Source organism: Mesoplodon bidens, assembly GCF_964165515.1.
Source record: "Mesoplodon bidens genome assembly, chromosome: 9".
In the NCBI taxonomy this organism is placed as follows: Eukaryota; Metazoa; Chordata; class Mammalia; order Artiodactyla; family Ziphiidae; genus Mesoplodon; species Mesoplodon bidens.
The window spans coordinates 37,599,468-37,612,639 of NC_138166.1; the positions used below are offsets into that span (position 1 = coordinate 37,599,468).

The 13,172-nt window shown below is 36.9% G+C and overlaps 1 protein-coding gene across 5 annotated transcripts in view; it reads left to right on the plus strand.

Annotated features, from left to right (window-relative positions):
• CRPPA (CDP-L-ribitol pyrophosphorylase A) overlaps nucleotides 1–13,172 on the plus strand; it is a 305,310-nt gene that overhangs the window by 21,551 nt on the left and 270,587 nt on the right. For all 5 annotated transcript variants that reach the window (XR_014016649.1, XM_081244009.1, XM_081244008.1 and 2 more), the window contains exon 3: nucleotides 11,794–11,943. Coding sequence is in view for 4 of the 5 variants with exons in the window: in XM_081244009.1 (XP_081100135.1) it covers nucleotides 11,794–11,943 (150 nt within the window). In the remaining variant the exon portion in view is untranslated. The remainder of the gene's footprint in view (nucleotides 1–11,793; nucleotides 11,944–13,172) is intronic.

Below are 13,172 nucleotides of genomic sequence, written 5' to 3' on the forward strand. Positions count from 1 at the left end.
GTGATAGCACAGTTTGGACAGGTTTTTCTAAAACCTATATTTCTATACTGAATAAACTATAGATTCTTTCCTCATAAAAGGAGATGGGAAATATTCTACTATAAAAATGTGAAATAGTCAAAATCTCATAATTGGCAATGATTAGCTTTGAAGACGTTATTCTGTAAACATTTATTAAGTAGTCTCTGAATAAAGATAACTCAGCTAACTGAAATTGTAATTACCTAGTCAGAGGATTTCTGTTGTAGTGTCATAATTAGCTTGAATGCAGATGCCTGAGGAGGGATGCATGTTAGTACCTGCTGTGTTGATGGATGATAAGCATTGTTCAATTTTGCTTTTAAAAGTAAACAGTAGAGGTGGGGTTCTTTATTCGTATTGTATGATTTGTATCTATGATGTTTTCCATGCATTGATATATGGAAATATTTGATAGATTACCCTGAGAGGCACCTAATCACTGGTGCTGAGCTGTTAAGCTTCCATTCAGAGCTCATTATGCTAATTCCCATGGAAACAGTGTGTTTGGTAACTTGGGAATTACATTTTATAAAACAAACGTCTCAGATAGCTGTATTTTAGAGGCAACTCACTTTGTCCATACTTGGACAGCAGAGGTATTTTCACTTGTGACTCTTTTCTTTGGCTTTTTGTGTAGTGAGACTTAGGAAGCTGGTAGCCACCTTGTGCTTTCAATTGTCTTTATGTTGTGTTACTTTCCAACTGATGTTTTAGCTTCCATAGGAAAGAACCTAGTAATTTCTGCAATATACTAATCCTATAATGACATCTCAAAAATGAATGATCTCTACTCTTGAAGTTAGTTTTCAGTAATCAAAATGAGGGTCCATAAATACACATCTTAGAAATTCTCTTTTTAAAAATACCAAAAACAGTCAGAGAACTTCGGACACTTGCAGATCTACCACATGGTATAATAAATAGGGCATTACTGGTCACTGTGAAACTCTGTCCCTGCCTTGATCTTGTTTACTCCTCCCAGGTGGATAAACATTATTTTGAACTTTGTTTTCTTGCCCTTGTCTTCAGTTTTGTAGCGTGTATCCCTAAAGAACATACTTGTTAGATTTTATTTTTTTGTTGCGGTATAATTCACATATTCGTATGATTTTTAACTGTTTTGTATATATATTTTTTGTCCAGTGTATTGGGGGAAATGTATTCACATTAATCTGCATCTATAATGCCTTCATGATCACTACTTCATATGTCACAATTTGTCTGTTTACAGTTAGTGGACATTTGTTTTTAGTTTATGCTAATATGAACATTGCTAGCATGAACAGTGCTACTCATATCTTCTGGTGCACATGTGCAAGGATTTCTCTAGTCAAGATGTGTCCATGTTACCAGCCTTACCAGATGATGCTGAATTATTTTCTAGATTTGTATCAATTTACAGTCACCAATAGTGTATTAACAACAGTTTGTTGCCCCACATTCTCACCATCAGTTGACACTGTTACTTATTTTTTTCTAATCCAGATAGTGGAAAGTGCTTTCTCTTTGTGGTTTAAATTGGCACGTTATAAGTAGGTTGGGTATTCTTCATATATTTATGGGCTTTATGTGTTCTCATTGAATTGCACATGTAAATCTTTTGCCCCTGTTTCTAGTTCTCAAATAACCACTGGTTTGTTGGGGTTATTCTGGAAATGAATACTTTGCAAAGTATATGCTTTGTAACTATTATCTCCCTTTTAAAAATTTCTTTTTAAAATACTGTTTTGTGATGAGCAAGCATTTTTATTTCAATATAGCCAAAATTACTAATGTCTTTATGGCTCTTGATTTGTGTGGGATCTGAGAGAGTGAATATGGGTGCCTTGGGTTCAGATTGTGGCAGTAGAAACAATGAAAAGTGGGCAGCTTTGGGATATTTTGAAGCTGATGTTTTGCTGATGGTTTGGATAGGAAATATGAGAGGAGGAGAAGTCAATGACCTTCAGTGTTTTTGGTAAGAACGACTAAAAGAATAGAGTAGACGTTTATGTAGATGGGAACATCTGTAGAGGAGCCAGTTAGGGGTGTGTGGTATAGGTGAAACCAGAACTTGGATATTTATAGTCTGGTTGTGTGTTTTGATCTGAATGGAGATGTTTAATAGGTATTCGGATGTACAACTCCAGATTTAAGGAGAAATATCTGGGCTGGATTTATAGATTTGCGAAGCCTCGTATAAGATAGTATTTGAAACTATGGGACTTGAAGAGGTCACCTATGGAATGAATGTAGCTAGGGAAGTCTGAGGTACGAGTTCTGGAAATGCTTTCCATTTAGAAGGAGGATATAAGGATCTAGGATTTAAAGTGTGAGAAGATGAGAGAGTTTGCTTGGTGATAATGGTTTCTGAAAACCAAGTGAACAAATGTCCTCAAGAAGATAAAGAGCTATCCATTGGATTTAGCAATGTGAGGGTCATTGTGAGCTTGAAAAATTTATTTTGTGGAGTTGTGGAGATAAAATCCTAATAAAAGTAGACTACAGAGCACACGGGAGGAGAGAAAAATTACAGATAAGGAATAGTATAGTAGGGACAATTGTTTGAAAGAGTCTTATTTTAAACTGGTACTAACTGGCAGATGTATGATCAATGGAAGACTGACTTAATGATGGGAGATGTCACAAAATGCATGTACTCTAATGGAGACAATTCAGTAAAAGAATACAAAATTGAGGCAGGACAGAAGACTATTGCTATAGAGACCTACATGAGAAGCACTGGATGCCAGTAACTTTGTGGAGATGTTGGATCTTAGAAAAGAGGTAGGAAATTTTTTGTAGTTCTTAGAAAGTTTTGCACTTACTGTGTATATTTAAATATATTGCACTTTTGTTAAATATATTCCTAAGGATTCTTTTTGAAGTTACTATAAATGAATTACTTTTGGATTGTTCCTTGCAAATATATAGAAATACAGTTAACTTTTATATATTAATCTTGTCCTCTGCATTCTTGCTAAACTAGTTTATTAGTTCTAATAGTATTTTTAGTGGATTCATTAGAATTATCTATGTATAAGATTGTGTCATCTGCAAGTGAAGATAGTTTACTTTTCTTGGATGCCTTTATTAGATGTTCCTGCATAACTGCCCTGACAAGAACTTCCAGTGCTTTTATTAAAAGTGGCAACAGTGGACATCCTTGTTCCTGATGTTGAAGAAAACATTAAGTCATCACACCATTAAGTATGATGTCAGCTGTGGATTTTTTTGTAGATGCCCTTGATCAGATTGAGCAAGTTCTCTTCTGTTAGTTTGTTGCATGCTTTTTTCATGAAGTGTTGGATATTGTCAGATACTTTTTCTGAGTCTATTGAGATGTTCATGTGTTTCTGTTACTTATTCTATTAATATGGTGTATTACATTGATTTTTTTTGGTATGTTAAATTAATTTTGCTTTCTTGGGATAAATCCCACTTGGTCATGGTGCACAATACTACTAACATGTTGCCAAATTTGGTTTGTTATCTTGAAGATTTTTGTGTTTATATCTTTCAGGAGTATTGATCTGTAGTTTGTTTTTTTTGTAATGTCTCTGGTTTTGGTAATATTGGTCTTAAAGAGTGAGTTGGGAAGTGTTCCCTCCTATTTTTTTTTGAAATAGTGTGAGGAACTGGTATTGAAAAAAATACTTTCATTATAATTAACCAGTGAAGCCATCTGGGCCTGGGCTTTTCTTCGTGGGAAATTAAAAAATGCCTCATTTTCTTAAAGGTCTATTCAGATTTTCTATCTTTGAATTAGTTTTGGTTGTGTCTTTCTAGGAAAATGTAATTTTATCTGTTACCTAATTTGTTAAAATACGCTTGCAGTTTTCTTACTCCTTATTTCTATAAGGTTAGTGGAAATGTCACCACTTTCATTCCTGATATTACTTATTTGAGTCTTATAAACCTTTAGCTAAACTAGAAAAAAAAACTGTTTAATTTTTTTCAAAGAACCAACTTTTGGTTTTGGTTTTTCTCTATTCTATTTTCTGCTCTTATGTTTATTATTATGCCTGCATTAGCTTAAGTCTTTCTCTTTTTTTCAGTATCTTGAGGTGGAATTTTAGGGTTTTGATTTTGAAAATGTCCTTTTATATATACACAATTACAGCTATAAATCTCTCTTAGGACTGCTTTAGCTGCTTTCTCAAGTTACTTTACATTGTGTATGTTACTGATCTCAAAGTATCTTTTCCATGGTGATTTCTTCTTGGATTCATTTAGTAGTGTGTTGTTCAATTGCTGTATTTTTTTTGTTATGTTTTTTGCTATTTTAAGTTTATTTTTGGCTGCGTTTTGGGTCTTCATTGCTGTGCATGGGCTCTCTCTAGTTGCGGCAAACGGGGACTACTCTTAGCTGCGGTGTGCGGGCTTCTCATTGCGGTGGCCTCTCTTATTGTGGAGCGCACAGGCTCTAGGCATGCAGGCTTCAGTAGTTGTGGCCTGTGGGCTCAGTAGTTGTGGCCTGTGGGCTCAGTAGTTGTGGCTCGCAGGCTGTAGAGCGCAGGCTCAGTAGTTGTGGTGCACGGGCTTAGTTGACCCGAGGCATGTGGGATCCTCCCGGACAAGGGCTGGAAACCATGTCCCTTGCATTGGCAGGTGGTTTCTTAACCACTGCACCACCAGGGAAGCCCAACTGCTATGTTCTTAATTCTCACATTTCTTTTTGTTTCTCTAAAACATTTTTTGAGGTATAATTGACATACAACATACTGGATTCAAGGCAGGTGTACAACATGTTTCAACATTTGTATATATTGAGAAATTACCACAATAAGTCTGTATCTGTCACCATAAATAGTTACAGAATTTCTTCTGAAGAGACTTAAGATCTAGTCTCTCAGCAACTTTCAAATATGCAATATAGTATTAACTATATTATATCCCAATGATGTATTTCATAACTGGAAGTTTGTACCTTTTAACTTCCTTCACACATTTTACCCACGTCTCCCATCAAGCTGTTCTCTGTATCTATGAGCAATTTCTGTCCTTTGTTTTGTTTAAGTTCCACGTAAGTGGGATCATACAGTATTTGTCTTTCTGATTAATTTCACTTAGCATAATGACCTTGAGGTCTTCACATGTCCTGAAGATGGCCATTTAGGTTTCCATGTCTTGGCTATTGTAAATAATGCTGCAGTGAATATGGGGGTGGGTATCTTTGAGTTCGTGTTTTTGTTTGCTTCAGATAAATAACCAGAAGTAGAATCTCTGCATCATTTTGTAGCTCTATCTTTAACTTTCTGAGGAACCTCCATACTGTTATCCATAGTGGCTGCACCACTGTTTTCTAATTTCACTCTTAAGATCAGAGAACGTACTTAGTATGACTTTAATTCTTTAAAATTTATTGTGTCTTGTTTTATGGCCAAACATATGGTCTGATCTGGAGAACTCTCCATGTGTACTTGAGGAGAACATAGACTTTTGTTGGTGGAGTATTCAATAGATATGTTAGATATAGTTGTTTTATAGTGCTTTTCAAGTCTTATTTCCATGGTCATCTTCTGCCTAGTTGTTCTAGTCATTATTGAAAGTGGAGTGTTGATATCTCCAACTGCTGGATTATTTATTTCTCCTTTAAATCTTACCAATTTTTGCTTCATGTACTTGGGGATCTGTTAGATAAATTTTTATATCTTGTTGAATTGACCTTTTTTAAATTATAAGATGGCTTTATCTTTAACATTTTTGGATTTTTTCTGGTGTAGCTACTCCAGCTTTCTTACAGGTTGCTGTTAGCTTGATATGTATCCTTTTTCATCCTTCTGTATTCAGTATATTTGGATCTTTGAGTCTCAAATGTGTGTCTCCTGTAGACAGCATACAGTTGGGTTTTTAATCCAATTTGACAATGTGAGTTTGGATTGTTTAATCCACTGAAAATTAATGTTATTGATATACATTGGCCACTTTATTTTCTGTTTCATGTGTGTCTCTTTTCTCATTACTGCTTACTTTCATATCAAATGAATATTTTCTATGGAACATTAATTTGTTTATTTTCTCACTTTAACTTTTTATTTTCTTAGTGGCTACTCTAGGGCTTACAGTATACATCTTAACATGATTCAGATATATGCTAACTAAAATCTAGGGAGGTACAGAAATGTTACTCTTCAATAGGTCTATTCCCTTTTCTGCCTTTTTGTGCTGTTAGTGTTACAGGTGCATGTATGTTAGAAGCCCAATAATCCATTGTTGTTATCACTTCATCTTAGTTTACACCAGTTACAGAAGTTGAGAAGAAAGGTGAGCTGTATTTATATGGAATGTCATAGTAACTTTTTTGTTTTCCATTTTCAGTTTTCATTTGTTACTGTAGATTCAAGTTATCATCTGTTAGTTTCTTCCTGTGATACACCTTTACTCATCTTTTCCTTGTCACAATATGCTGTTTTTGTCAAATATATATTTCAATATTATAGGTTGATCAGTTAACTTTTATATTTATTTTATACATTCCTTTTTAAACCTCTTAACATAAGAGAGGAGAAAAAGGCATTTATAACTTTTTAATTCTTTTTAAATGATTCATGTTCTTTTTTCATGTGGATTTGAATTATTGTCTAGGGTTGCTTTCTTTGAGCTTAAAGATTTTCAGTGTTCATGGGGTGAACCAGCTAGCCACAAATTCTGCTTGTTTGCTCAGAATCTTTATTTTGATCTGATCTTTGTAAATGCTCATTTTGCTGGACTTAACCTTTAACAAGTTTTTATTTTGAGCAGTTACCATATCACCCACTTGCCTTCTGGCTTCCATTGTTTCTGATTAGAATCAGTTGTTAATCTTATTGGTGTTCCCTTGTTAATGATAAAACATTTTTCCTTGGCTGCTTTCAAGTTTTTTTCCTGTGATTTTAGCTTTCGCATTTTTAATATGATGTGTCTGGATATGAATTTCTTTGTGTGTATTCTGCTTTGAGTATACTGAGCTCCTTGAGTGTACAGATTGCTTTTCTTGGGAAATTTTCAGTCATAATTTTTTGAATATTTTTTCTGCTCCTTTCTTGCCTTCATTTTCCTTCTGGTACTCCTATTACAAAAATGTCTGTAATGATGTCCTACGTTTCTCTGTGAATCTGTTCATTTTTCTTTGTGTAATCTATTGATCTGACTTTAAGTTCAGTTATTCTTCTGTTCAAATCTATTGTAGAACCCCTCTAGTGAATTTTTCATTTTAGCTATTTTGCAATTCTAAAATTGCTACTCATTTTTTAAAAATATGTATTCCTAATATTGATAATACTAATGGTCATCATACTTTATTTCTTTATGCATGATATCCTTTTGTTCTTTGAATATGTTTATAATACCTGATTTGAAGTCTTACCTGTTAAGTGTGACACTTGGGCCCTCTCACAGGCAGTTTCTGTTGCCTGCTTTTTTTTTTTTCTTTGTATAGATCACACCTTCCTGTTTGGATGCATGTCTTTCCATTTTTTGGTTGTTGTTGAAAAATGCATGTTTTGGATAATGTATTTTGTCAGTTCCAAGTACCTCCCCAAGGCTTATTATTTTCTTGGCTACTGAAATAGAACAGCAAAGTCCCAGTCTTATTCCTGTACAGGGCAAAACCTCTGAAGTCACTTCAGAGGGTGCAGTTCTAGACAAGTGTTCAGTCACCACAGAATGACAGTTGTTTTAGCAGGGTTCGCTTCATCTGTATTTCCCCGATTTCTGTTATACTGTCTGCCTTTGACACCCAACTGATAAGCTCCATTCATTGCCTGCTGACTGCTCTTTTTTCGGAACAATGCCAAATAAAGTACCCTACAGTTTGATCCAAGTAAATTCTGGTCCCTTAGCCAGGGGTAGTTTGTAAAGCCGGTATTGGAGGTTTGCTCTGATTCTGGGGGTGGGTGGATGGGTGATTCTTGTTAGCTGTCTCTTGTTCTGGTTGTCTCTGTTAAACTAGCTTCCCTATGGTTCAGTTTTTTGCTCTCATGAAGCTCTCACCTTCCTCTTAATGGCTTACCATGATCTCTTTTTCTTTTGAGAGTGTGCTTACCCTTAAACTTCCTCACACTTCCAGTTAAGCAAGTTCCCTTGGGGAGAGCTTAGTAGCTGTCTCTTTTTAGAGCCTGTCTTTCTCCCTGTGGAAATCACCATGCCACTGCTTTGGAGCTATAGGTGGGCATGTTGTTTGAGTGATACCACTACTTCGTGAGCAGGGTGCTGCCTGGAGGCATTAGACTCATCTTCTTTTTGCCTCTCCTGGCACAGAACCTCTGCCCTGTGTGTGACTGGGCCAAGCGTGATCAGGGCCCCAGTATTCTCTACCTACCATGCCTGGGGCGGGTCTTCCACTCTATTGGGTGGAGGCTATGTGGGTGAAGGGAGTCTACAGCCTCTTGGTCATACTTGCTGGTAACTGAGCCTTTGTGACATGGAATTGAGTGGGATGGGAAATGCTGGCGCTCTGCCCCTCCCACTGGGAGCTGTGGGAGAGGGAACCCTTTCTTTTTGGCCATAACTACTCTGAGTGGAACTTAAGTCACATTGAGCTGGATGTTGTGGAATGAAGGAAAAAAAACAGATGACGGTTCCAGTACCACAGACTCTGTTCTTTCCAAGGTTTAAGAGATATTCTTAAATGTTAATTTATTGAATGCCCTTAGGACAATTTTCAACGGCTTTAAATGGTTGTTTTTTAAAAATGCTTTTCTCTAGTTGCAGAGAGTCTGCACAGCTCTTTATGGAGACATTTTGTATGTCTCATGTTCTTTTAAATTTTTATGTCATTGTCTGGCATGGAATTAACTGTAAGTAGTTAATTAACTATAAGTAATAGAACTATATTTTTTTCCTTAAAAAGCACTATGACGTGTGTGCATGTGTGTTCCTTTCCTGTCTTCTAACCTCTGCTGATAGGTGCTAGGCTTGACAAGTCGGGCTTGCTCTTTTTTTTTTTAACTGGAGTATAGTTGATTTACAATGTTGTGTTAGTTTCAGGTGTACAGCAAAGTGAATCAGTTATACATATACATATATCCACTCTTTTTTAGATTCTTTTCCCATATCGGCCATTACAGAGTATTGAGTATTGAGTAGAGTTCCCTGTGCTCTACAGTATGTCCTTACTAGTTATCTATTTTATATACAGTAATGTGTATATGTTAATCCCAACCTCCCAATTTATCCCTCCCCTGCTTACCCCCTGGTAACCATAGGTTTGTTTTCTACATCTGTAACTCTATTTCTGTTTTGTAGATAAGTTCACTTGTACCCTTATTTTTAGATTCCACATATAAGTGATACCGTCTGATATTTGTCTTTCTCTGTCTGACTTAACTTCACTCAGTATGACAATCTCTGGGTTCATTCATGTTGCTGCAAATGGCATTATTTCATTCTTTGTCATGGCTGAGTAATATTCCATTGTATATATGTGCCACATCTTCTTTATCCATTCCTCTGTTGATGGACATTTAGGTTGCTTCCATGTCCTGGCTATTGTAAATAGTGCTACAATAAACATTGGGGTGCATGTATCTTTTTGAATTATCGTTTTCTCTGGATATATGCCCAGGAGTGGGATTGCTGGATCACCTAATCAATGACAAAGGAAGCAAGGATATACAATGGAGAAAAGACAGTCTCTTCAATAAGTGGTGCTGGGAAAACTGGACAGCTACATGTAAAAGAATGAAATTAGAACACTCTGTAACACCATACACAAAAATAAATTCAAAATGGATTAAAGACCTAAATGTAAGGCCAGCAACTGTAAAAACTCTTTGAGGAAAACATAGGCAGAACACTCTATGACCTAAATCACAGCAAGATCCTTTTTGGCCCACCTCCTAGAGAAATGGAAAGAAAAACAAAAACAAATGGGACCTAATGAAATTTAAAAGCTTTTGCACAGCAAAGGAAACCATAAACAAGACGAAAAGACAACCCTCAAAATGGGAGAAAATATTTGCAAATGAAGCAACTGACAAAGGATTTATCTCCAAAATATACAACTCATGCAGCTCAGTATCAAAAAAACAAATGGACATTTCTCCAGAGAAGACATACAGATGGCCAAAAGGCACATGAAAAATGCTCAATATCACTAATCATTAGAGAAATGCAAATAAAAACTATAATGAGGTATCACCTCACACTGGTCAGAATGGCCATCATCAAAAAATCTACAAACAGGGCTTCCCTGGTGGTGCAGTGGTTAAGAATCTGCCTGCCAATGCAGGGGACACGGGTTCGTGCCCCGGTCTGGGAAGATCCCACATGCCGCGGAGTGGCCACGCCCGTGAGCCATGACCTGTGCTCCGCAATGGGAGAGGCCACAACAGTGAGAGGCCTGCGTAACCCCCCCCCCCCACACACACACAATCTACAAACAATAAATGCTGGAGAGGATGCGGAGAAAAGGGAACCCTCCTGTACTGTTGGTGGTAAAGTAAACTGGTATAGCCACTATGGAGAACAGTATGGGGGTTCCTTAAACTAGAACTACCATACGGGCTTGCTCTTTTTTTTTTTTTTTTTTTTTTTGCGGTACGCGGGCCTCTCACTGCTGTGGCCTCTCCCGTTGAGGAGCACAGGCTCCGAACGCGCAGGCTCAGCAGCCATGGCTCATGGGCCCAGCCGCTCTGCGGCATGAGGGATCCTCCCGGACCGGGGCACGAACCCGTGTCCCCTGCATCCGCAGGGGGACTCTCAACCACTGCGCCACCAGGGAAGCCCACGGGCTTGCTCTTTATCTACCTTTCACCTACTTGGACTTTACTCCTTCCCTATCACCCCTGGCTGTCTCTTCACTTTTGCTATTGTGCCTAGGCTCCAAATCTCTGCTTGAGTCACTGGAAATGGCCACACAATTTGTACAGTCTACTTGGCTCTCACATTAGCTTTGATTTTCAGCCAGTCCCTTGGCTTTTGTAAACTAGTTTATGGACTGTCCTTCTCAGATGTTGGTCTCCTTGAGACCAAATTTGTTCTTAGGTATTAATGTTATATGCTGCAATTACATGAAAGATAGGACATTTTATAGTCAATATAAGACAGCTGGGTTAAGGCCTACCCTAGGAAGTTTATTTTAAGGCTAGTTCACCAAGGTAGCTGTCTGGTAATGATCTTCAAGACTATATTACAGTGAAACTTATTAAAGGTAAAGGGAAAAGCTGTCAGATAAGGTGTCTTTTTAAAGTTTAGATGCATCTATAAATGAGACAGCTTTCATGAGAGCAATTGAAATCAATGGATATTAGCCTCAGGGAGCGTTGCATTGATGCTATGTTTGAATGGAGCTGTTTTTTTGCAGGAGTTAGAGCAAGACATATATTCACTGTCACTTGGCTGGTGGCTGAGCTCATTTTGGGGATCTTAGGGAATATGTCTTTTTCCTTAATGATGTAATGTGTAAATTAAATACTTGAAGGCACACTAACAAGTAAATATTCACGTATAATCCATTTCAGTTCTTAGACAATAGTCTCCTTCTTCCCATCTTCAGGGAATACTCAGTTGTATTTTAGCATCATTTTTTCGTATTTGACTTCAATGGCCTGTGATGAAGAGGATTTTGGATCCATAATGGAAAATTATTTCTGTCTCTAATATATGGAACTGTAGTGGTATGAGATTGGTTTTTGACTGGAAATGATTTGATTTATGAAAGAAATTAAGACTTGTTTAAATATGTTCTTGAGGTAGCTTGTTGAAGGTATAAGATCTGTTTCAAAATAAAGATACGGAGTTCAGAATTTGACTTTCAGATATTTTCTAACTGAAATAATTGTGTCTTTTGCTTCTCTGTTTATCCTTTAGGCTGCAGGAGCAATCCGACCTCTTGTATCTACTGTCATCAGTCCATCTGTAGATGGCTGCTTAGACCACTCACTGGAACGTGTGAGACACAGGGCAAGTGAAATGCCACAGGCCTTTCTATTTGATGTGATCTATGAAGCGTATCAGCAGGTAAGAATCTTGGCTTTTTGACAGTCTGCTGTGTTGAGGATCTCTAAGAACAACCCCCATATTTAGAGATTAGCTAGAAGAACTCATGGAACTGAGTACATAGTTGGACTCAAGGCTAAAATTGATTAGAGTGAAGTTGGATGATAAGAGAAAAAGACCCAGGCATAGTCTGGAGGAATCCATGTGTAATCTTCCTCATGATCTGTCTCCTTCAGTGTCGCACAAAGTACGCCTTCCGTCCAGCAGTAAAAAGGGAGCAGCTTGGGTGTGATGTTTCTTTTCAGGGAAGCCCATTAGAGATTTGATGTCTAAGGTATTGTGTTGGTCACATAGATACCCTCTGCCTTGCACACAAACTTCAGACTCCCAGGAGAAAAGCCGGTGTTCAACATAAACCATATTGTAAACCATATTGTTTATGTGAACATCTAGGCTCAGTGAGCCACTCTTACCTGTTAACTGTTCACTGGAAACACTCCAAGAGCCAAGTTCCCGGGCACCGGCCGAGGGCCCACCTGGTGAGCAGGTCTACTGCTCAGGCCTGCAATCTCAGGCCTAATGTAGTAAACATTTTGCACAGCTGTATAGATATTTTGTTAAAATTTTAAAGGTAAGTGATTTCAAAATATCAAATCATTCATGTTTAGATTATAGTGGATTGTCTTTGTTTTCATGTTTTGGAAACATTTTTGTACCTGTAAATTTTACTGCTATTCATTTCTGTGTTTGTTTATTAAACAGTTATTAAACATCAGGTATTGTGCTTGTCAGAAACTTCCCAATGAAATGAGATCACTTACAACAACTAAGGCAGTGCTTGGCTGATGTTAGACAGTCAGTAAATAGAGATAGATGGACTTTAAATAATATGAGATAATGGTAACATAAATATTGACTTTTATAATAAAAGAATACCGCATTTTGGATAGAAAGTTAATTACAATGAATCAATCTTGACTATCAGTTACTGTTTTAAATATTGAGAATGTAAATTGTAATCAGTTTTCATGGTATGAATAGTCATCAGTGGTTTGTTTTGTTTTCTTAAAACTTGTTATATAGAAATTTACCTGTATTTGATCATTAAGCAAATATTACCCTATCGATAATCCTAAAAAGCCTAAATCTTCCTAAATATTTCTAATATTTTTTAAGATTAATGAAAGAATTTGTTCATCTTTATATAAGCATTTACATTAAGAAGAATAAATATGATAGCTCTATCTTAG